At 34.4% G+C, this 25,244-nt stretch overlaps 1 protein-coding gene across 7 annotated transcripts in view; it reads left to right on the top strand.

Annotated features, from left to right (window-relative positions):
* Positions 1-25,244, top strand: part of LOC113509955 (protein sprint) — a 365,904-nt gene that overhangs the window by 119,995 nt on the left and 220,665 nt on the right. For 5 of the 7 annotated variants that reach the window (XM_052894344.1, XM_052894345.1, XM_052894341.1 and 2 more), the window contains exons 1-2: positions 8,026-8,181; positions 19,926-20,439. The exons of the other annotated variants lie outside the window; for them this stretch is intronic. In XM_052894344.1, the coding sequence (XP_052750304.1) occupies positions 20,264-20,439 (176 nt within the window). In that variant the 5' untranslated portion in view covers positions 8,026-8,181; positions 19,926-20,263. Of the gene's footprint in view, positions 1-8,025; positions 8,182-19,925; positions 20,440-25,244 lie in introns of those variants that run through there. 7 annotated transcript variants of the gene reach the window in all.

Genomic DNA, 25,244 nt, shown 5'->3' with positions numbered 1-25,244 from the left:
TTCTAAAAGTAAATGTATAAAAAAAAAGTATAATAATGTCTAAAGAGTTTGCATCGGCCGGTCGCCAATAATTATTATGAGATATTATTATAAATGTATATTATTATTACCCGACCAGTTCTGTAGCCCATAATTAGACAAGACCCAATATGGTCTTCCGCGTTGCATATAAATAGCATATAAGTTTATATTAAATATGCAAATTTTGTTTATCATTGCAAACCAATAGATAAAACAATGTTGGTAGTATGTGTAGATTACATATTTTATCTTTATTACAAATGTATTATTTAATATAGACAAAGTAAGTATATTATGTGTATACCTTATTGGTACTGTCATATTATATGACGTATGCAGTGTGGTCCCTGCATAGAATGGGCCACCTCCTCCTTTTCCATGGGTGTCGTAAGAGGCGACTAAAGGAACTTAATGGTCAAGGGATGGGCAATAGCGTCCATCTTGAAACATCACCAAAACGTAACTGCGCTTGCACTCCCCCCCCCCCCCCCAATAGGGGGAGGTCTATGTTTAAAAGTAAATAGTTAAATGTTGATATAGGTGGATTTATTTAATACATTTTTATTCTACACATACGTAGACGTTAAAAACGGTGAATACATCTACTATTATTACTTATCAAGTAATTTCTAAGTGCTTAGTCGGTACTTAGTACTTAGAAATTTCCAGTATACCAGACTACCATAGGCTCATCGCTTCAGTTAACTTCACGGCTTGCTAATCCGACATGCCTCGCTTTCTACCGTGACGAACCATACGGATATTTCTCTTGCGGTTAGTGTCTAGTACTTATCTAGGTAATTTAGTATTATCCCTTTATTTCCTTATCTCTTAAGGCTTTCTAAACATTAAGATTTGTAATTGTGATAGTTAAGTAGATTAAATTTCAAATGAACTTGATTGATATTATTTATTTATTTATTTATAGAATCACTAACATAAGATACAGCGAAACATTTCAATACAATACACTCGCAGAGGGGGAAAAGGGATTGTTAGTAATGGAGACTGAGAATCCCATTGCTAGCAATATACCCAACCAGGTCGACGTCCTCGCGGTTCCCCCTGGAAACTATCATGGTTAATTCCTGATGAATTCATAATGATGGGCTAACTGGCCTGTTTTCATTCTCATCGATCATCCTTCACTGGTACTCCGCCAGCGTATCCCGTTAGCGCAGGCGGGGTTATCATACCATTTTCACCCATCAAAAAAAAAAAATACCCTGGCAGATTAGATCTAACTGTTCTTACATTTATAGGCAACCACCGCATGCCTTGTGTTTGGTAAACAGTAAAATAGAATTAAATTATTAAATGTCATTAAATGAATAAAGATATTAACAATATGGATAATAATATAATATAAATAATGGAAATTGTAATTAAATTATAAATAAATATAATGTAATGGCGAGGTACATCAACAATACATATTTGCTTATAGCAAGAAACTCTTTCACTTTGCACTTTCTTCCATGCACAACCACTCTTTGGAATCCAGCAGCAGTATTTCCGAATTGATACGACATAATAACCTTCAAGGAGAGAGCATATTTCTTTTTAAAAGGCCAGCAACAAATCTGCAATACCGTTGGTGTTGTGGGTGAACATGTGCGGCAGTAGTCACTTACTATCTGGTGAGCGCATGCTCGTTTGCCCCGTGTTGTAAAAAAAACGCATTTCAATTATTTGTTCTTTTTTTCGTGGCTTTAACACGTTAACTGCCAACTACTGCTACGTGATAACTCGGTAGAGTGTGTTGTTTTCTAGGACACCAACTACGAATTATCTCGTCCTGTGTTTACTTGCCATTTTTGTGCAACTACGTTTAAACTCAGAATATATTAATGCTAATATCAATAGATGGCTTCTGGAAAAATAAAAGAAACTCAGTGCTGGTTTTCACGAACAGAAAAATTATTAAAAAACGAAACTAAAATAAGATTATAGAAGTTAATTCAGTTACAGAGGCATAACATGAGTCCTTAGGAATGGCAACGCATGGGGGTATCATGGACGAAACAGTATACTCTGTTATGTCCATGGTACTGCTCGTGTCTATAGGCGACGGTTACCACTTTCCATCAGGTGGGCCGTCAGCTTGTTTGCCATTCTAAGTTGTATAAAAATTTTCCAGTAATAAAATACTATTTTAATGTTTATTTTTTTTATGCTTTTTGAAGATAACTATGTACTCGAATAAGAGTTTTTAATAACAACATAATTAAATCAAATTGTCATTTTATTGCCGTGGCAGTAAATGAGCTGAATGTAATGTATGAAAACGGGATGGTTTTTTTAATGGATGATAATGATGTGGTAACTTCGTCTGCACTATCGGAATAAACCGATGATCTTTCACTGATGGTACTAGCGAATTACTAAGGGTGCGGATGAAAGTAATATATAGTTTTTGCTCGCGACCTCGTCTACGAGTATGGTACATATTAATTAGTTGAGAAAAAAATTTGTTTAGGCCTTTCTGCACCCCAAACAGTGTATATGTACTAAATTTCTGCCCGTTTTCAATCCAAAATGTACCAAAATTCACGATGATTAGGGAAACCGTTATAGTATGAAGAAGTAAGAAATAAATATTCAAAGTTTCCCATTCATAATGTTAGTAAGTATTTCACACATGCTAAAAAGATTTTGGCATAATTTTTTTATCAAAACATAAACACACATGTAAATACAATTACAACAATTTAGAATATATATATATATATATATATATATATATATATATATATATATATATATATATATATATATATTCAAACAACAATACATTTTTAGATCTGCACAGAATTTTGTTAAATTTCTCGAAAATGTTTACAAATGTTAAACATCTACAATATAGCAGTACTCAGTACTCGGTTTTAATGCACCAATATATATTCATAGCGAACTTCTCATTAGCCAGTCACCTTCCCCAGGGCGTCCTAAGGTTAAGTTGATATCATTTTCATTCGTTAGTGACCGCTCACTAGGGGTATACGTAAGGCTGCCTTTTAAGTTGTGTCGTTTGAAATAAGTATAGACAATCTAATAGATTATTACCATTTATTGTTTTTCAAAGAATTCTCCGCGATATTTAATACACTTGCATGCGTTCAAACCAGTTTTTAAGAGTTCTTTGTTAGATGGTTTTATTGTTTGCTTATTAATTTGTCGATTGTATTTATTTATACTTTTGCACACATTGAAAAATGTCTACAGGGCGGACTTAATGCTTGATGGCATTCTCTACCAGTCAAACGTTACGCTAAACAGAGAGAACAAATGGCAAATGTAAATTAATTAACAATTTATGATAAATAAACATACAAACATATAAAATAATATACTTACAAAAAACATATATACATAAATACATACATATATACAATAATAACTATACATAGTATATATTAAATTAATAAATATATAAATAATAACAAATTAAATATCAGATTAAGGCTTTTCATTTTTGTGAAAAATTGAAGTAATGTTCACGAGGGGACTTTTTGAAGGAAAATTCTGCTGATATTATATGTATAATTAAAGATTCCATCCCATGTATCCCACAAAAAAGCCTTCGATTGTGACAAAACTTGTTATTATGGTCTAAAAATGAAACTACTTAACTGATTTTGATAGAATTTCTACAGAATCAACCTGTAAGTATATACTTTCAGATAAAAATAGAATTTTCCAAATCGGTTTACAACTGACGTAGTTAAGTTATAAGGTAACAAATATAAAAAAAATGTATAGCCGTATTTGGAAAGTCTCCTTCTTTTTTAAGTTGGTTAAAAAGGGAAATATTTGGTTTCTAATAGATGAACTCATATCGACCGGTATTAAAAATTCTATCACCTGTTACTTTATCAGTAGTTATCAGAGTACTATAGATTATATAGAGAGTTTTTGAAAATTTTGTTTGCCCTTACGAAGCCGGGTTGGATTACTAGTTTCTCCATAAAAAGGCAAATTTTTATAACAAATCTGTTAAAATATTTATATGTCTTTGTTACCTTTTATTAAAGTAATTTTTTTTTTCGTAAAAAAATCCTAAGCACCGAATTAGTAATTACAATAAAATGAATGAATTATTTTACTGAACTAGGTGTTATAAAAATATATGTGTGGCTGCCAACACTCGAACATTGACCACCACTATTACAGCCAGAAGTTCCACAACCTTCCATATTAACTTACAGTTTCCGACTGCCATTTTGTTCACTCACGTTTTGCGATACGTGTTTCATCTCTAAAGACAAATAATTAGATCGTTGTTCGAAATCTAGTGTTAACCGTTTGGCTCTCAAATTGCAAACTTTCGCAGTTTGGGTGTTTCGAAAGAAACAGTTGGTATGCTCACACCAGAGGGAGACTTTGTACAAAAGTCGATTGCTTGGGTACCTCTGTCGCATTCGTGTTTCAACCGTAAAGCAGTTGTGTTTGCATGGCTGTGTTTCGGTTTGAAGGGTGGGATATGGCGTGAATTTACTGGGTACGCAGGAATTACACCTGAGTCCTCAGGAATGGCAACGCATGGGGGGTATCATGGGCGAAAGAGTATACTCTGTTATGTCCATAGTACTACTCATGTCTATAGGCGACGGTTACCACTTTCCATCAGGTGGGCCATTAGCTTGTTTGCCATTCTAAGTTGTATAAAAAAAATTGTCGACTATCGCATGAGACTGGAAGCAATTCTACCGCAGTTTTTGGTCCACCTATTAAAGTGCACAGTTTTGTCATTTTATGAAGCAGTACAAATTGTAAGTAACTATCTTAGCATTTATAATATAAATATTATTTTCCTCATTTACAATGTAATAAATTCACATCACATATTAATCGATTTCTTGAAACAAATCTTACAACAAAAGTTGGCAATTTCGTAACCCGACGATTCGAAAAGTTCGATTCTTTTCCAATAAAAACTTATTCAGTATCCTTAAAAGGGATGCGATCTCAAAAATGTTACACGGCTTTCCATTTCAAACGGATGTGTAGTGTTGTCCACACAGATTAACCACTATTTGAATATTTTTTTAATGATTAGGATATTATTGATTTTTTTTTAAACGATGATTTTTTTTATACTACTTAGAATGGCAAACAAGCTGACGGCCCACCTGATGGAAAGTGGTATCCGTCGCCTATAGACATGAGCAGTACCATGGACATAACAGATTATACTGTTTCACTCATGATACTCCCCATGCGTTGCCATTCCTGAGGACTCAGGTGTTATTCCTCTGTATCCTGTAAATTTACACCATATCTCACCCTTCAAACCGAAACACACACACAACTGCTTTATGGTTGAAACACGAATGGGACAAAGATACCCAAGCTAACGACTTTTGTATAAAGACTCCCTCTGGTAAATGATTATGATTAAGCCTATCTACTGTCTGTTTGATGGCAAGCTGGCCACTAAAGCTCAATAATGTTTGCACTTAGATTATATAGATAGAGTATCGACTGTCGAAAACATATCAGAATTTAGTCAGGTAGTTGTCACTTTGGCTGATTGAATTATGACACATGATTTTTTTTAAAACAAATTATACTAAACGTTTTTTTTATTTTTCAGTATTGCGGTTAATTGAATTAAAAGTTACCCAGAATGGGTAAATTTCTTAAATTTGAATTGAGAACTAATAAATATATCAATTGTACTGACCACACGCAAAATCAAATGTAATTTTTGTAACATAAGGAATTAAGGTAACGTAATGGTAATATCGAATGGAGGTTGTAACGATTTTTTTTTTACATATTTTTTTAAATTTATGATCTTTTTTATGTTATCACTGGTAGAACTCTCAAATAAAAAGATGCTAATGATTGCAACTTTATATCAGATATTCAGGACTCAACATTAAGACTGGAGTATTAGGTTACATACGAGTTTACATTCATAATCAACGCATTATTTAGTAAAGATATGACTTCGATATAATTAAGAGACCTTTAATTGGTACATAATTATGTAAAGGTTACTCATATATTTTATCAATTAATCATATATATATATATATATATATATATATATATATATATATATATATATATATATATATATATATATATACGCAGTGTCGGTCACTCTCAACCTCTTTTAAAAATAAACTGAAATTTAGTTACTTCAAAGATGCAGTCCATCCTGTCGAGATATCCAACATTTATCTGGATCTTGGCACAACACTAGCCGGTGCCTTTTATAAGGTATGAAGTTATCTGGACGCGTCCATTTATAGCTCACAATCGTGATCCGTATGGCAAAAAAGGTTAATAAAAGCGTTGGTCATTACGTAGAATGGGTCGGCAATGTCGGGATGAAAGTAAAATTTATTTATGTCAACCCCTTGTTCTCGTCCACTTGATGGCGAATGCATGAAGTTTGCAACAGTTTACTGCGACATTGTTGTTTCGTTTTGGCGATTTATTACGGCGCTAATCTGTATTGTTTATTTCTTACGACCGCCCAGTTCTGAGCTGTACTCGTGGAAATGTTTTTTTGGTTTTTTTTATTATACAACTTAGAATGGCAAACAAGCTGACGGCCCACCTGATGGAAAGTGATAACCGTCGCTTATAGACATGAGCAGTACCATGGACATAACAGAGTATACTGTTTCGCCCATGATACCCCCCATGCGTTGCCATTCCTGAGGACTTAGGTGTTATTCCTCTGTACCCTGTAAATTCACGCCATATTTGTTTTTGACACTTCAGATATGACAAGTAGATTAGATGAAAATGACAAATATTTTTGTCCAAAATCAAACGGCAAACAATTAGACGGCTCGCCTGATAATGATTGTTTATAGATCCTATTCATAAGCACTTTTATTGATGGGTGAAAATGATATGGTAACCCCGCCTGCGCTAACGGGATACGCTGGCGGAGCACCAGTGGAGGGGTGATAGATGAGAATGAAAACAGGCCAGTTAGCCCATCATGATGAATTCATCAGGAATTAACCATGATAGTTTCCAGGGGGAACCGCGAGGAGGTTGACCTAGTTCGGTATATTGCTAGCAATGGGTTTCTTAGTCTCCATTACTAACAATCCCTTTCCCCCCAGGAGTGTAGGGTTATTTTAATTATCTACCGACAAATTATTGAAACCAATTTAAGAACAGATCAAACTGCCACTTTTTTTTTTAATTTTGATATAATTATATGTATAGAATGAAAGTATAACGTATAAACTATCTTTGGCAAACAATATAATTGTCTTTGGTAAAGTTTGTATGTGTATTATTCCCAGCATTAGTATCAGTCATGAATCAGCGTTGATTTATTGTTGCATGAAGGTAATCACAGACTGTGGTCGTGCACTACAGTTTACGAGTATAAACACGACCAATAATGTTTGTGTAACAGTCTGTCTAGGAAGGATTAAAAATTATCTGATGTGAACAGCCAATATTTTTTTGATGTAAACTGATAATCGCCGTCTGTAAACTTGAGTCTCATAACATGGGTACCATAAATATTACAGGTAATCATCAGCATCATCATGTTAACTGTTCACTATTGAATATAGGTTTTTCCCTCCTCCATTAACGGTATATGCTGGTGGGCCACCAGTGAGGAGTGATAAGTGATAAATGGTCTGCATTACTAACAACCGCCCCCCCCCTCCATGTCCATTAGTAATTATTCCATTCCTAAATTAAATATAATTTTATATAAAACCATTACTTTCGTCTGAATGTAACCATGTGCAACCATGTTTAACAATATCAAATAACGTGACCTTACCAATTTCCTTTCCCCGAAATAAACACCGACTCTTCCTATCAAAGTATCAACACAAGCGTCCTGGGCAAAGTTCAAACACCTCATGGTATTCCAAATAATTGCCGTCGACTGTTGGCAATCCAATAAAAACATATGCGAAATCGCCAACTTGCAAGTTTGAAGCGACGCGATGTAGCCATGCGCGCGCGCTGCAGAATACTACAGACTGGTCCAGTCCAGTGCGCTTGCGTTTACCTTCGTAAACGGACGGATTTGCCGCCGTCGCTTGTAAAACACGTCGATAGTGTATCGTGTCGTTGCAACTAAGTGTATTGTTTTACGTGATTTATTGATCCAGTGTCGTTTATCGGAGTTTTTGTAACAGAAATCAATCTTAGTGTTGGGTGTGTAGTTTGTATACGTATAATACAACCACGGCTCGATCGTTTGTGTCCACTATTCTAGTTAATTGAAGTTCGTTGACATCTCGTGTGATTGTTTTTTTTTTAACATCAGTGTTAATTTTTGCAATCAGCACACACTAATTTCGCATTTTTAGGGAACAATGATTTATTTTTAATTCGATGACGTAATCAACAATCTATACCCACACCCACTCTTATATATTTAACAATATAGGCGTGTGAATCTATTATAGATGATTCAGATATTTTTTTCGCTTATTTCCAAATCAAGCGTGACCATTTTTGTCCATCTTACTATTGTGAGCAAAACCTAATTACCATAATGACTTCCGAACAAATTTGAGATAACAACAATGTAAGAAATTAGCAGTTAACACTTTGAAATCATTTTTTTTTTATTTATATAATTTTAGGCGACGGTTACCACTTTCCATCAGGTGGGCCGTCAGCCTGTTTGCCATTCTAAGCTGTATAAAAAAAAAGGTAAAAGAATAATCCTTACTAATATTATAAATGTGGAAATGATTTTTTTTTAATGGGTGATAATGAAATGGTAACCCACTCGCGTTATCGGTATACGCTAACGGGGCACCAGTGAGGGATGATAGGTGATGATAAAAAAGCAGGTCAGTTAGCCTATCGTGACGAATTTAACGATAAATTAGTAACGATGGTTTCCAGGGGGAACCACGTGGAGGTCTTACTGATAGGGTATATTGATAGCAACGGGGACTAATCTCCTCATTACTAACAATCCCTTTCCCCCTGTAGTATGTGGAAGTGAGTTTGTTTGTTGCTGAATCTCTATGAAATTTATTTATATACGTACTATTTGGGATGAAGAAGGATATAGGCTGCTTTTTATCCGGTTCAGTAAGCATATACCAGTCAGACGAAGCCGCGGGTTGAAGCTAGTATAACATTATTGTAATAAAATAAAAGATATTATAAACGTTTCTAAATTTAAAGATAAAATCGAATCATGGAAGTAGTTTAAGAACAAAACTATGTCTAGTCACTTATATGGTAGATATTTGTTTGCCTACGTAAGTGCATTAGCACGTTGCTTCGCATAACTGGAGTCCAAGGTTCTATTCCTGGTTAGGCTAATTTAGGAAACGTTTATAAATAGGTTTATGTCTAATTAGTTTCGTCTAGACACTAATAATTTAAAGTGATATATTTCTAATAAGACTTAATATGAGATTTTATTGACATTACATTATTTCACTTTAATCTACAAATATTGTTTATTGACTTACTTTTTTTTATTAAAAATAAGTTTTTTTTTTGGTGTTTTTTTTTATATGCTGTATGAATCCTTCGTCACCAAACTACGTAAATAGCATTTTATTTAGGGGGCCAGCCAGCTATTATCCGTCCACTGCTGGATATAGGACTCTCTCATAGATTGCCATAAGGAACGATTCTGAGCCACCTGCATCCACTGACTCTCTACAACGCATTTGAGATTGTCACTCCATCTAGTGGGGGGTCGTCCTACACTGCGTTTGCCCGTACAGGGTCGCCACTCAAAAACCTTTCTTACTGTAAAAAAATATCATGGTCTTTAAAAGCTAATATACAGAAAAGATATCGAATTAATAAATTTTAGAACTTAGAATGTGTTTATGAAACAAAGAATGTTTCTTTGTTATATTATATGCAATAAGGTTTGGGCAACCGTCGACAGGAAATGAAATTGGACCTTCCAGATTCCATGCATATGATACTGCGGTCTTTGTTGTTCAGTAATTTTACAACAATTTGGAACAGTTTAGTGTTTGAAATGACAAAAAGGTTAAGTAAATAACGATCGCGAGTTAGTCACTTGACCAGTCACATTATCATCTCTCTGTCTCTTTTCTTCGTCTTAATATCTCGGCAACGTAATCATCTATTATGTATTTTGATTGTGACTCGAGAATCGATGTGTCAGTTATCAAAGATAAGGATAACGTGAGTGTTAATGCTGCGTTAGTGTATCTAATTTTATCACAATAACTATTAAAGATTTGTATTTTTATTTCAGTTTTTTTGTTATATAAAAAAATTTACCTACGGTATGTATATATATATATATATATATATATATATATATATATATATATATATATATATATATATATATATATAATTAACTATTAAATTAATATATAAAAAAAATATTAATGATCGATGCTTCTGATTCTATCACTATAAATATCACTATAAAGTTAGGTTAACGGGGGGAAGCTAAGGAAATTAGGTAAGCTGGGGGAAGAGGGATTGTTAGTAATGAGGAAATAAATTCCTATTTCTAGCAATATATCCTGTCAGGTCGACCTCCACGCGGTTCTCCCTTGAAACTATTGTGATTAATTCTTATTAGATCAGTCACAATGAGCTGACTGACCTAGTTTTCTTTCCCTCTCACCACTCACTGGTGTCCCGGCTCTGTATACCGATAGTGCAGGCGGGGTTACAATTCCATTCTTATCCATTTAAAAAAAAAAACCTATACTACTTCATTTAGGATAAAATAGTTCAGTTATAGTGTTAACCAATCTACACTAATATTATAAAGAGGAAAGATTTATATTTTTTTGTGTATGTATGTTTGTAATGAATAAACTCAAAAACTACTTTGCCGTTTTAAAAAATTCTTTCACCATTAGAAAGCTACATCTAGTAACGTAACTGAAGGTGTAAAAAAATACTATAAAATATCTTTCGTGCGCTGCGGAAACTATTGGTGGGTGATAGAACACAGGTATGCTCTACAATATTGAAGAAAATATCAATAACTATAAAAAAACTTCTGGATACTATATGTCCAACTATTATCGTTATGTCACAATAAGCACTTTTTAAAATGTTGTAAAAATGTCCATGTCCGTGCGAAGCCGGGACGGGCTGCTAGTTATTAATATTCTGACTTCTATTGAGCGCTTATTAGACATAACTGCAGTGATCAAACAATCACTGTAAACTTGTCATAGTTGTTATTAAAAATACAAATGTATTTATACTCTATATCTCCTTTTATATCGGAGGGAGACTTTGTACAAAAGTCGATTGCTTAGGTACCTCTGTCCCATTCGTGTTTCTACCGTGAATTAGTTATGTTTGCATGGCTGTGTTTCGGTTTGAAGGGTGGGATATGGCGTGAATTTACTGGGTACAGAGGAATAACACCTAAGTCCTCAGGAATGGCAACGCATGGAGGGTATCATGAGCGAAACAGTATACTCTGTTATGTCCATGCTACTGCTCATGTCTATAGGCGACGGTTACCACTTTCCATCAGGTGGACCGTCAGCTTGTTTGCCATTCTAAGTTGTATAAAAATAAAAAAAAATAAAAAATACCATATTTACTTCAAGACATACATCGATAAAGTATACGTAAATATATGTTCCTTGATAGCAACTGTTGATACAGTGTCCAAATTATTTTCAAACCAGAACACACAGACTGCAGTTTGGTGTCCTACTTCGCTTCTAGGTCTGCATTGTGTATTTTCTCGAAAAATCTAGCCAATGATGTCTTGATAGTATTTCAGAATGCCTGCATATAAATAGCTTTAGTAAATTTATTCACAAAATTGAGATGGTTTAGAAATATTATTGTGGTTATATTAATATCTTAACATGTGTTTAACCGTTGCGCTTCACAAAGGTCATTAAGATTAAACAAATAATTCAAGCGACAATGTATGTATATGGATAAACAGTTTGCCGGAACTCGAAATAAAAACAAAATGTAATAGGTATGCATCAAAATAATCAATGTTACATTAATGGATTTTAGTTGTGGTCAGATTCTAAATTCGAATGTATTTTGTGTATGACACAAGTATATGTTATTATGTATGAAATAAAGTCATCAATTTCGAACAGATTTTTTTATGATTTCGTTACATACCTATAACCATAGTTCATTTTCGATTTTTTTTTTCTGTTGATTTATTACACATTAATTTTCATGACTGTTATTGAAGCTTAATTTTTATGAATGTCGTTTTTATTTATGATTAAAAAAAAAAACACCTTGTTGTGTAACAAAAATTACGTGTATGTACAATTTCGTCTTTTAAGTTCAAATGTTTAAATTATGATTGAGCAGGTTGCCAACCCGCCTGTCAACTGTAGCAACTACTGGCGAAACCCTTTATTCAGCAGTGGTCAGTTGGCTGATATAATAACGATAAATTGGAGGGAAGGGATTGTTACTAATAGGGAGGTTAGTCCCCATAGCTGTCAATATACCTTATCAGGTAGACCTCCACGCGGTTCCCTCTGGAAACCATCGAGACTAGTTTATTGTTGAATTCGTCACGATGGGCTAACTGACCTGCTTTTTCATCTTCACCAATCATCCATCACTGGTGCCCCGCCACTGTATACTGATAGCGCAGGCGGGGCTACCATTCCATTATCGTCCATAAAAAAAAAAATTATAAATTGAAAATATTAATTTAATGTTTCTAAATAAACAGAGGTGTACTGAATGTCATTAGTCATTAGTCATTTATTTAAAAAACAATGTACCTACATTGTGTCTGAAATAAGAGATAAACATACAAAAATTATGGATTCAGTAACAATTTTTGCAGAACAAAATGTATATATTCTACCATTTATTGCTTCACTATTTTATATGCTAGCTGCAGTGGATGTTTGTATTGCTAAATTTGTACGATTTAGTACTTTATAATCATTTTTTAACCTACTTAATATATCATTAGGAAGTTACATCCTTCGATAGTTTTTTTTTTTTGCTTTTATTGCTTCAAACTTCAAAAAAGGTTACAAACACTTGAGTGAGGGAGGGGGATTATTCATAAGGGAGACTTAGGGCCCCATTGCTAGCAATGTACCCAACCAGGTCGACCTCCACGTGGTCCCTCTAGAAACCATCGTGTTGAATTCCAAGTGTATTCGTCACGATGGGCTAACTGACCTGTGTTTTCATCCTTACTTATTATCCCTCACTGGTGCCCCGCTAGTGTATATCGTTAGCGCAGGCAGGGTTACCGTTCCATCATCACCCATTAAAAAAATACTTGAGTTTCTTGTATTCATTGCTTATTGTTAATTAAACAACTATATTTTTGGTATAGTAATTCAGTTTTATACATTATGACGTAGGGTAGTAGGACGTAGGTACAATATATTGAGCGATTATTAACCAGTATTGATGATTCTTTCTAATCAGAAGCCTGTACTCCCTTATTAGTTTTATATTTGTCAATATTGAAGTTAGATATCTCTTATTTCTAATATTTAGTTACCTTATCAGTCCTATTTTAAGGTTATTTAAATTTATAAGTAGAACAGTAGTGTTCTCGTTTACCGAATTATTTTACCCTTTCAGAAAATGATACATCTTGCTAATCCTTCCATTGCGGGGGGAAAGGGATTGTTAGTGATGGAGACTGAGAATCCCATTGCTAGCAATATACCCAACCAGGTCGACCTCCTAGCGATTCCCCCTGGAAACTATCATGGTTAATTTCTGATGAATTCATCATGATGGGCTAACTGGCCTATTTTCATTCTCATCTATCACCCTTCACTGTTGCTCCGCCAGCGTATCCCGTTAGCGCAGGCGGGGTTACCATACCAGTTTCATCCATAAAAAAAAATCCTTCCATTGCGGACCTACTTCCTATATTTAACATAGTATATAGTTACGATGTATTTAATTAGAATAATTATAAATAAAAACTTGTTAATATTTATATATGTTTAAAAATTAGTTTGGTATATTTTTCTATTTTTAAAACAAATAATTCACATAAAAAGGTAAATCGATTATGTAAATCTTATTTTAATTAGTCATGGAATTTGTAATGGTATTGAAACACAAAAAAAAATACAAACAGAGTTAGTCAGTTTTGTCTAGACTATGAATTATGAATAAGATAAGCTATGTAAGTATCTAAAACAATTTTCCTATTAAACGGCACACCTTCGATTGTGATTCGATCTTACATTGGTTCAGTTTACAAATGCATCGGCCGATGCCAGGAAATGGTTACCTTGAGCACCACTTAGGTAGGTAGTTGCCTGTACTCGAGTGTTGGCCCACTTTGTCGAACTAACTGTACTTATAGTAGTTTCGTAGATTTTGCACTGGTTGAAAATATAGGACACAAAAAAATACTTTAGTATAGAATAACAGATACACTTAAATGTTTATTTATTTATTTTACATCTTTTTATGCAAAGTATAAAAATAATAAATACAGTAAATATTAATGAGAGAAGTGATACAAAAGACGGCTTTATTGCTAAGCAATCTTTTCCAGATAACCGTTGGGTGGAGGACATATAGAAAAAGACAAAGGGTAGGTTTTTTTTACAACATAGGGGGCAAACGAGCATGCGGCTCACCTGATGGAATATGCTCTTTTCTTGAAGGTTATGTTTTCGTTTCGGTTCGGAAATAGTTTTTAGTATGTGACAGAATGTAAGTAAGACGAGAGACGTGTAAAGAAGACGAGTATGTAATATATATATATATATATATATATATATATATATATATATATATATATATATATATAATAACACACATAATAGGAGAGAATGTCGAAGGAAAATAAAGAAAGAACACAGGATAATAGTACTAAAGGGAGACTTACGGAAGTTATACTTAATATTCTTTTTTTTTTATAAGTAGACCATCATATTTATCATAGAATCTGTTATCAATCATATGTCACAGCGTTCCGTCTGGTTTTCGCACGGGTAGATAGAAAGATAAGTTAATACGAGTATTTTATATTTTGACAGTTTTTATCATACTTTGAGTTATATTAATGTAATTTTCGTAAGCATGTTTAATTTTTTTGAAATGAAATGAAAATAACTTATTTGCATTAAACAGTCTTAAAATTATTGCAAAAGTCACGTGGTTCTATTTTGTTTAATTGCCTTAAGCGATTTAGGCATGCAAATATTCAAAAATATATATATATATATATATAAATATCAGTAACTAAAATTTAACAAATGAAATGAAAACCTGACCTTCTTAATGGTAACTGTAATATAAAATACGTAACATATGTGTGTCACATTTGTTTAAAATGCGGTCGTGCTTAAGAATAACAATTGTCCAAAAACAATCCACAATATACGTACGTAAGTACATACAATTATTATACTGAAGTAGATTTTTTTTTTAAATGAATGATAATGGAATGATAACTCCGCCTGTGCTATCGGTATACACTGGCGGGGCACCAATGAGGGATGATCGGTGAGGATGATAAGGCAGATAGTTAGCCCATCGTGACGAGTTTAACCATAAATTAGTCACGATGGTTTCCAGAGGGAACCGCGTTGAGGTCGACCTGATAGGATATATTGATAGCAATGGGGATTAACCTCCCAATTGATTAACCTCACAATCCCTTTTCCCCCTGAACTAAGTGTTATCTTGCGGAAGTCCATATCACTGGTTATTTAATTAGAATTATTTTGTTTAATTCCGCTATATTTAGTATTAGTAGTCACATACTAATGGTACACATTACAGGGTACAGAGGAATAATACCTGAGTCCTCAGGAATGGCAACGCATGCGGGGTATCGTGGGCGAAACAGTATACTCTGTTATGTCCATGGTACTGCTCATGACTATAGGCGACGGTTACCACTTTCCATCAGGTGGGCCGTCAGCTTGTTTGTCATTCTAAGTTGTGTGTTATTGTGTGTTGTTGTTGTGTCAAATAAGTAGAAACACACAAATAAATCATGATTGGAATTGGATTTTTTTTTTATTTAAATGGATATATTTACAGATTTTAAAAATCAGTTTAGTAGTTTAGTTTTTAAATCAAAATAATTATTTTTTTCACAACTGAAGTCGGTTTTTTAGACCATATTTAATTATTTATTTTTGCTATCAATTTTTTTACACCTATTATTTTTTTTTTTTATGTTAATTTTCTGATAATTTATCGCGTTAAGTTTTTGTTATTTATTATTTATAGTGATTTGAATTGGCATTCAACATTTCTGTTTGTTTGCGTTAGCAAAATGGAAGACGGGACAAACAGTACTGAGAACTTGATATCCACACTGTATAGACGACGTCGCGATTAAATATTAGGTTACCTTTAGCAATCAAATCAAATTGTAATCTATTTTACTGCACAATAAACATAATTGTGTTTCTCAACCAACTTAAAAAAAAAAACATATTTTTATTATTTATTTATTCTTTCTTATTTATTTATTACATTTTTTTTTGTTAAATCAATTATAAATTCTTGTTTACCTAAAAGAGTAGGGGCCAATCTGAGGCTCTATAGAAATTTTATCAATATCGGTTCAGCAGTTTAATTTTTATATAATTTTTATATTTATACACAAAAAACCACCGTGTGGTCCCGACACACGGTGGTATTTTGTTTTAAATTGTTGTTATCTCTCAAAATATTCATCTAAATTACATTTTTTTTAAATCTCCGTATCGCCATTTGCTCCCTCTGGCGTGGCACTGGTTGAGAGTGCCATCAGGCGTTAAGTCCTCTTTTGTAAAAAAAGTAACTAAATAATAATCTGCTTAGATTTTAGGCTTATGAATTATGAATGATTTAATAAACCATACAATGTTTTAATGAGCCACATTCATACTCGTACACATCGTCGTCTTATTTTAAAGAAGCTTTCCGAAACACGCTAAAAGTGTGTTCGGATGTTTTATAACACATTAAATATGTGACACAAATCCGTATTTGTGAAGCGAGAATGCTAAATTTAAATGAAAGCATTTATTATGCCAGATACCGCTTTTATTGCGTTCGGCAATCAAACGACATAAAACGGGACTCTTTAATAATTTTACCCGTTTCTCTGGGCATAACTTATGCAGTTTAAGTTCGAAGGAAGATGTGCAGTTAAGTACATTATTTACTTACAAATTACCTTCCAACCTGCAAATAAATTGTGTAAATATTACCGATTTCATAAAATGGTGAATGAATTATATTCGAAATGGTGCATTATATTTTATATCATCATATCAGCCTTTAACTGTCCACTGATGCTGTTGCCACGTTTGGCAGGGGGATTGACAACAGCACTTAGGCACTTTAGAGATGTTTTAAGAGGGACGCTGCTGCCTATCCATCGCCCTCCCTTAGTCGTTTCTTACGACACCCACGGGAAAGGAAGAGGTGGCATATTCTATGCCGGAACCACATGGCAATATATATTTTATATAAACCAATACAATTATTATTAATTATTACTATTTGTTTAATTTAAAAAAATAATCGCTTTTAGTGGATATGACAAATAATTATTACAGATTTTTGTAAATATTAAAAAAAAAAAATTAATTACCTCATCTACCGCCGCTGAACTCATGTTCAACTGTAACAATGTTATGAATATAGGATTAGCGTGATATTAAAAATGATTTATTAGAAATCAATTACGAACATACTGCATAACCTCATTTTTTTAGGAATACCAACGTTAGTTACAATTTTGTTTAACAAGCATTTTGATAAGTTTGTTACATTACATTATAATACAGATATATTACTAATATTACACTAATAATTATTATTATATTACATTAAAAAAATGTATACAAAAAAGACATAAATAAATATGTAAAAACACGCAAAATACATAATAAATAATTAATGATTGAGTCCAAAAAAAAACATTTACTAAATTACCAAACCGATATTTATAAAATTTCTATAGTACGAATCTGTAAGTATATCTTTTCAGATAAAAAAAAAATCTAAAAAGGTTTACAACTGACGGAGTTATGAATAGAAGTAACAAACATTAAAATATAAATACAAACGAATTTAGAACTTCCTTTTTTTAAATCGGTTGAAAAAAAAATTCTCTCTTGTAATTAAGAACTTTATCCTTTTTAAAAGTCAGTTAAAAATAACGTAGTCAATAATTTACTAATTAAGTCACAATAGCTTAATGGAGCGTTGGACTCGTGTATCCTCGAGGTCGCAGGATCAAACGCCTCTCGTTTATTGTGTAATCAACCGAATGGAACAAGTGTACGAGCTTACATTAGTTAACTAAATGTTAACAGTGACGTTCACGTTAAGTTCTGATCACGCTGAATTTACTAATCTACATATTAAATATATCTTAAAAAGATATGGGTAAGGACTTTGTACAAAAGTCGTTTGCTTGGCTACCTCTGTCCCATTCGTGTTTCAACCGTAAAGCAGTTGTGTTTGCATGGTTGTGTTTCGGTTTGAAGGGTGGGATATGGCGTGAATTTACTGGGTACGGAGGAATAACACCCGAGTCTTCAGGAATGGCAACGCATGAGGGGTGTCATGGGCGAAACAGTATACTCTGTTATGTCCATGGTACTGCTCATGTCTATAGGCGACGGTTACCACTTTCCATCAGGTGGGCCGTCAGCTTGTTTGCCATTCTAAGTTGTATAAAAAAAAAGAATCTATCCACTTTGCGGTATTTTATTGTCTATTTAAAAGAAAAACAGTTTGTTTTTCTCAACATCTTTACGTATCTTATTGTTCATCGTGTTTTAAAAGGTGTTTTTTTTTTTTTGCAGAGCAAAAAGTATATATTTCTAATGATATTAACTGACTAAATATAATTATTTTAATAAATAAATCATTCCAATTCACAACTAATTTATAATCAGTGCGTCGATGAATATGCAATGTTCATGAATATTCCTTGTTAATTGGACAAAATGAGTTTACTGTGAAACGAACGTTTACATTCATAAGCGTTCAATAATTATCGTCCAGTAATTACGATGCAGTGCTCGTGATGTTCCGGCGTAGAATAGGCTACCCCTTCCTTTCCTGTGGGTGTCGTAAGAGACGACTAAGGGAGGACGATGTATGGGGAGCAGCATCCCTCTTAAAACATCTCCAAAGCCTAACTGTGGTTGCCAATCCGCCTGCCAAGCGTGGCAACTACTGGCAAAATCCTCCTTATGGGAGGCTTAGGTTCAGCAGTGGACAGTTAAAGGCTGATTTGGTGATGATGATGATGAAGTAGCGTAGTTCTGACTTGATGACGATATAGACAGTGCTCTTGTGTAATATTCAATTACAAATTAATTGACAATGTTCTAAATATATGCCTTGAGGTCTCGCCATAGAATAGGAAATTAATAGTCGAGGGATGGGTAGCAGCGTCCCTCTTAAAACATCACCAAGGCCTACTGTGGTTGCCAATCCGCTTGCCAAGAGTAGCAACTACTGGAAAAATCCCCCTTATGAATTCGGGAAGCTTAGGTTCAGCAGAATGTAGATGGCTTATGACCATTCCTTATGGCAATCTATGGGAGGAGGCTTATGTTTAACAGTGGACTGTCCACTGAAATTAATAGAAAAAATTAGATACATATTAAAAACATTCGATATAGAGACAATGCGTACAGTTACTTACAAGTTTCCGACTAAATTAAAGTCAATCAAAAGCTTTTATCCGAAGTATGTGGGTGTGACTGACGCATAATTCACTAGTTCCTGCCATAGGACGGGCAGGATGCAGTAAACGCCGGTAGGTGACCACTGTACCGTGTCAGTATGACAGTACGCCCCGGCCTTTCCGATGCTTGACTCGAAAAATAAGTTATATTACTCTATAATTTGCTTTTTTCTTTGCAATCTCTCGAAATGCGAAAAGTGTATGATGTCATTGTGTAAATATCTCAACAATAATACCTACTTCTCGATCCGCGGCAAACAACTAGAACAAAACCATAAACAATTTCGTTTGCGCAGTAGTGGTTTTTTCTGCGTAAAATTGTAATGCAATATTAAAATTTATACCAGTGACCAGTGCTAGTGATCAAAATTAAATTTCCAAATTCAAAAATAGCGAGAGAGAAAATAAAATAGATTCTTTACTGAATTAAAATTTATGTTCTAATTTTGAAAGTTATAAGCCAGTGTTGGAAAACAAAATTTAACTTCCAATTTCAAAAATAACGAATAATAAAAATAAAACAAGTTTATTATCGAATTTAAAATGTTCCCAATTTTTTAAATTATGAATTGTGAAGTGTGCTCCTGTTACAAGTGAGTGTAAATGTGTGAAAATCGAGTTACGATGTTGATCACCAAGTACACGGCGATCCTGCTGGAAAGCGCTAAAAGCGCTGAAGCGAGGAACGCCGCTGTGAGATTTGATGGTGGGACCTCGTCATCACGGGATAGCCGTTCCAGCGTCCAAAGAGCTGTCAGACGCCGACGCATCCCTTACAGGTTTGTTCATAATTCATAAAATATCTTAAACATTTAACCAGTTCATCATAATACTCGTAGGTTTATGAGTACCTTTGTCGCATTTGTGTTTGGCGTTAAATGGCTATATTTGCATGGTTTGAGGGGTAGGATATAGGGATGAAATTAGAAAATACTAAGGCAGAATATCTCAATCTTCAGAAATAGCAAGAGTAAGAATATGTATTGTAGAGGATGCTATGGGCTGTCATGGTATTTTTGTACGTTTGTCGTTTCCTTGTTTGCCATTCATTGCATAAAAAATATTACTAGATAAGATAAAATGAAGCTAGAATGCTATCACGTTGTTGTTTATAACAATCCTACTGGAAAACGCTAGAAGCTTTAAAGCGAAGAATGACACAGTATGGTTTTGATAAAATTTGGATAAGATAAAATTGACAAACACATATTTTGCGTGCCGAATGTAACAGTGCGGCGGACGATTGAAAAACAGTTGCTAGATATGGGAATCGTTATTTAACATTGCTGTACAAAAAATATAGGTACTAAAATCATCATACTTCTTATCCCAATTATTATTTGGAGTCGGCATAATATGGTTTTATCCATATTACTAAAGGATTTGGCTTATAGTTTTAAGACCGGCCGCCTGCCTGACGTCAACCCTCTTTGGGAATGCATTTGTTGGTGGTGTCCACCACCTACGGTTTGGAGGAAAGGATTAAGGAAAAAAGGAAGGGAACGTTGGAAATGCATAAAGGAAATTATTAAATGAGAGGAATAAGGGACTTATGTGGGAAAGGAAAGAGGGGGGACCCTGCAGCGGCTCGGAAGGCCGGGGTCGCATACCCGTATGCCCTTATTCTAGAATCGAACAGATTTCTAGAGAAGAACACCCCTGACCTACCAAAATAAAAAAAAAAACAGTACATTTTTTGAATTTTCCTACATTTAGTATCATTTAGACTGTTTTTTTTTTTTTTTTTTTATACCACTGAGGTGGCAAACAAGCATACGGCCCACCTGATGGTAAGCGGTTACCGTAGCCTATGAACGCCTGCAATACCAGAGGTATTACGCGCGCGTTGCTGACCCTGAAGAAACCTCTTTACCCCCCTTTTGAAGAACCCCATGCTGTAGTCTCTCTCTCTGTTTCTGACCAACTTTGAATTTCTATATTATGATTCCTTTTTTGGCGCGCCTAATATACATTAGCTAGGGGGAGAGGGTTTCTTAGTAAAGGGTTTTAACAGCCTTATTACTAGCAGGTCGACCGCGCGGTTTCCCTGGAAACCATCGTGATTAATTCTTGTCGAATTCTTCCCGATGGACTGACTGACCTACCTTCATCCTCACCCATCGTCTATTACTGGTGCCCCACCAGCATATATCGATAGTGCAAACGGGGTTACTATTCTATTTTCACCCATTAAAAAAATATACATTAACCAGCCAATAGTTTGATTATTCTCAGAAGTTGTGTTCTGAAATTCTGCAACTTCGGCAACTCTACAATGCATTTATCAGGTTCAGTGTTTGATGTCTGAATGTCTGAGTGTCTGGTGTCCGTGTATTTAAATATCTAGTTTCAGTGTTCGAGTGTCTGTCGTGCATGTCTACGACACTTAAAAGCGTCTCCATACAAATGCGTACATTTACCTGCTGCTGATTTTCACCACCATACAACCCGCCACAAACTAAAGTTTCATCCCAATCATCTGGACGAGTGGCGGTCTTCCACCGTGCGTTTTTCAAGGCACTTTCTTCCACGCACAACCATTCTTTGGAATCAACTTCCAGCTGCAGTATTTCCGAACCGATACGACAACATAACCTTCAAGAAAAGAGTTTATTCCTTTTTAAAAGGCGGGCAGCACACCTGCAATGCCGCTGGTGTTGTGGGTGATAATGGGCGGCGGTAGTCACTTACCATCAGGTAAGCCGCATGCTCGTTTGCACCCTGTGTTGTAAAAAAAAATTTACTCTCCTATTGTATTGTCACGGAAAAATCATACGATATCGTGGAGTTCTATGGAAAAGTACAAAAATATCTATACGAGTATTAATAATATTATATTAATATGAATAAATAAATAAATATTGTTTAGTTCACCATCGCATACCAACTCTGTGTACTGCAAAGCCCATCGGTCAATTTAACTGCAGTTTTTCCCATTTGCATATAATCAGCATCCTAGCAACGGAGCTCTTTGCGAAGTGTATTAGGTATTCATCGGATGCAACGCTACAGTGGCATTAAAGCAGTAAACAGAGACAAAGCTACGGGAATTGAATTTTTATAAGCGGCTCCTTACGAACATTAGTGACTGCATGCAATCCACTTAGTGTTTTGTCCTATGATGACTCAGCTCGACTTTGCCATATATAATTTTTTTTATGTAACTTAGAATGGCAAACGAGCTGACGGCCCATCTGATGGAAAGTGGTAACCGTCGTCTTAAGATATGAGCAGTACAAATTAGTTTATCATAAAACCAGGTATTATATATATATATATATATATTTATGCGAGGGTGTCGCCCTCTAGTGTCAATAGTTTCTACCTCTTTGTTACTATCATAAGGAGACTTTGTACAAAAGTCGATTGCTTGGATACCTCTGTCCCATTCGTGTATCGGCTTGAAGGGTGGGATATGATAGTTAATTTACAACGCATGGGGGATATTATAGGCGAAACAGTATACCCTATTATATACATGGTACTGCTCATGTCTATAGGCGATAGGTACCACTTTCCATCAGGTGGGCCGTCAGCTTGTTTGCCATTCTAAGTTGTATACAAAAAAAAAAGTATGTGAATAGTAAATAACAATAATTGCCCGCAATGGAATCTGTCAGATGTTACACTTGTAATTCAGACAAATGGATGCATGCCACCAGGATATTATCAATTTGTAAGATCAACGTTATTGCTTTCTTTCGTTTGCGACGTAGGTATATTACTCATAAGCGCGTCGGGTTCACTTAAGACAAATGCATTTTGCAGTATTTATTTGTATAACTTTTCATGCTTATATTATAAAGAGGAAAAGATTTGCAGTACTAGAGGGAGACTTTGTATAAAAGTCGTTAGCTTGAGCACCTCTGTCCCATTCGTGTTTCTACCGTGAAGCAGTTGTATTTGCATGGCTGTGTTTCAGTTTGAACAGTGGGATATGGCAGTGAATTTACAGGGTACAGAGGAATAACACCTAAATCCTCAGGAATGACAACACATGGGTTTTTTAATGGATGATAATGGAATGGACCTGCCTTTTCATCCTCACCTATCTTCCCTCACTGGCGCCCCGCCAGTGTATACCGTTATCGCAGGCGAGGTTACCATTTCATTATCATACATTGCAAAAAATGAGGATTTTTTATACAACTTACAATGGCAAACAAGCAGACGGCCCACCTGATGGAAAGTGGTAACCGTCGCCTATAGACATGAGCAGTACTATGGACATAACTGAGTATACTGTTTCGACCATGATACCCCCCATGCGTTATCATTCCTGAGGACTCAGGTGTTATTCCTCTGTACCCCGTAAATTCACGCCATATCCCACCCTTCAAACCGAAACACAGCTATGCAAACAAAACTGCTTTATGGTTGTAACACGAAAGGGACAGAGGTATCCAAGCGAACAACTTTTGTACAAAGTCTCCCTCAGGATAGTGTACCACTGTGCCACAAAGGTTACAAGTTTAATAGAATACAAACAAAAACTAACTACCAGTAAATACCCACATGATTGATTGCCAGTTACTCGCTTGATTGTTAAGTGCATCTTTTCTTTATACACTAGACAAATGGATGTTTTTATGCAACGCTGGCAATGATTGTGCATACATTAGCATAATGCATATGCGTGTTGCGATCTAACACACATACTCGCATGCTCTGTACTTTTCAGATCCGGTTAACTTGTGGTTAATTATTAACTTTATATTCGAGCTTTCTATGTGTTAGGTGTGAAATTAACGATAATAATTAATATATGTATAATAATGTATAATATATGTATAATATGTATAATATATATGTATAATACTAATAATAATATAACATGGATTACACAATACACATTCACACATACTCACGAACATTCCGACATTCATTTATTCAATTTTGCTTCTCTTAAGGGCATATATATTAATACTCGCCCACTATGTACACTATATATATATATATATATATATATATATTTGTTAATAGAGGACATGTAGATACATTTGTATACTTTCTATACAATTTATATACTTTTTAATAGGGACGCTGCTGCTCATCTGTCTACCATTAAATTCCCTTAGTCGCCTCTTACGACACCCACAGGAAAGGAAGGATTGGCCAATTCTATACCGGGACCACACATTTATTTAAAATGTTTATATATTAATGAACTAAATGCTACAAAGTTCTGATCATCTATACATAATACATTAATTCATTAATTTTCATTATTAAACTTAAACATTTTTTTAACTTAAATATTTAAATATTTATTACCCTGAGGTTCAATGAATTATTATTTGTGATTAAGTATTACAGGCATTCATGAAGGGATATTGTTCGTAACAATCTTATCTGATAATCACAACCGCGGGCGAGATTACTTGTAAGATAATGTCGGCCAATGCACTTTATTACTGCACAAAGCCTGTGACTACAGAAATGTTCATAGAGTTAAAAGCTTTATTTTTAAAACTACTTCTTACCTGCGACTTCGTATTAGGCCTATCATGAATTTTTCAAAATTTTGGAGCCGAACGACGAAAAAAATCCCTTCTTACTTTTAGCATATAATACTCTTTCTCTC

The sequence above is a fragment of the Galleria mellonella genome, unplaced genomic scaffold (genome assembly GCF_026898425.1).
Source record: "Galleria mellonella isolate WM207_F2 unplaced genomic scaffold, CSIRO_AGI_GalMel_v1 utg21, whole genome shotgun sequence".
Classification (NCBI taxonomy): Eukaryota; Metazoa; Arthropoda; class Insecta; order Lepidoptera; family Pyralidae; genus Galleria; species Galleria mellonella.
Note: the sequence above shows the minus strand (reverse complement) of the source record. Positions and strands in the feature narration are given on the sequence as shown.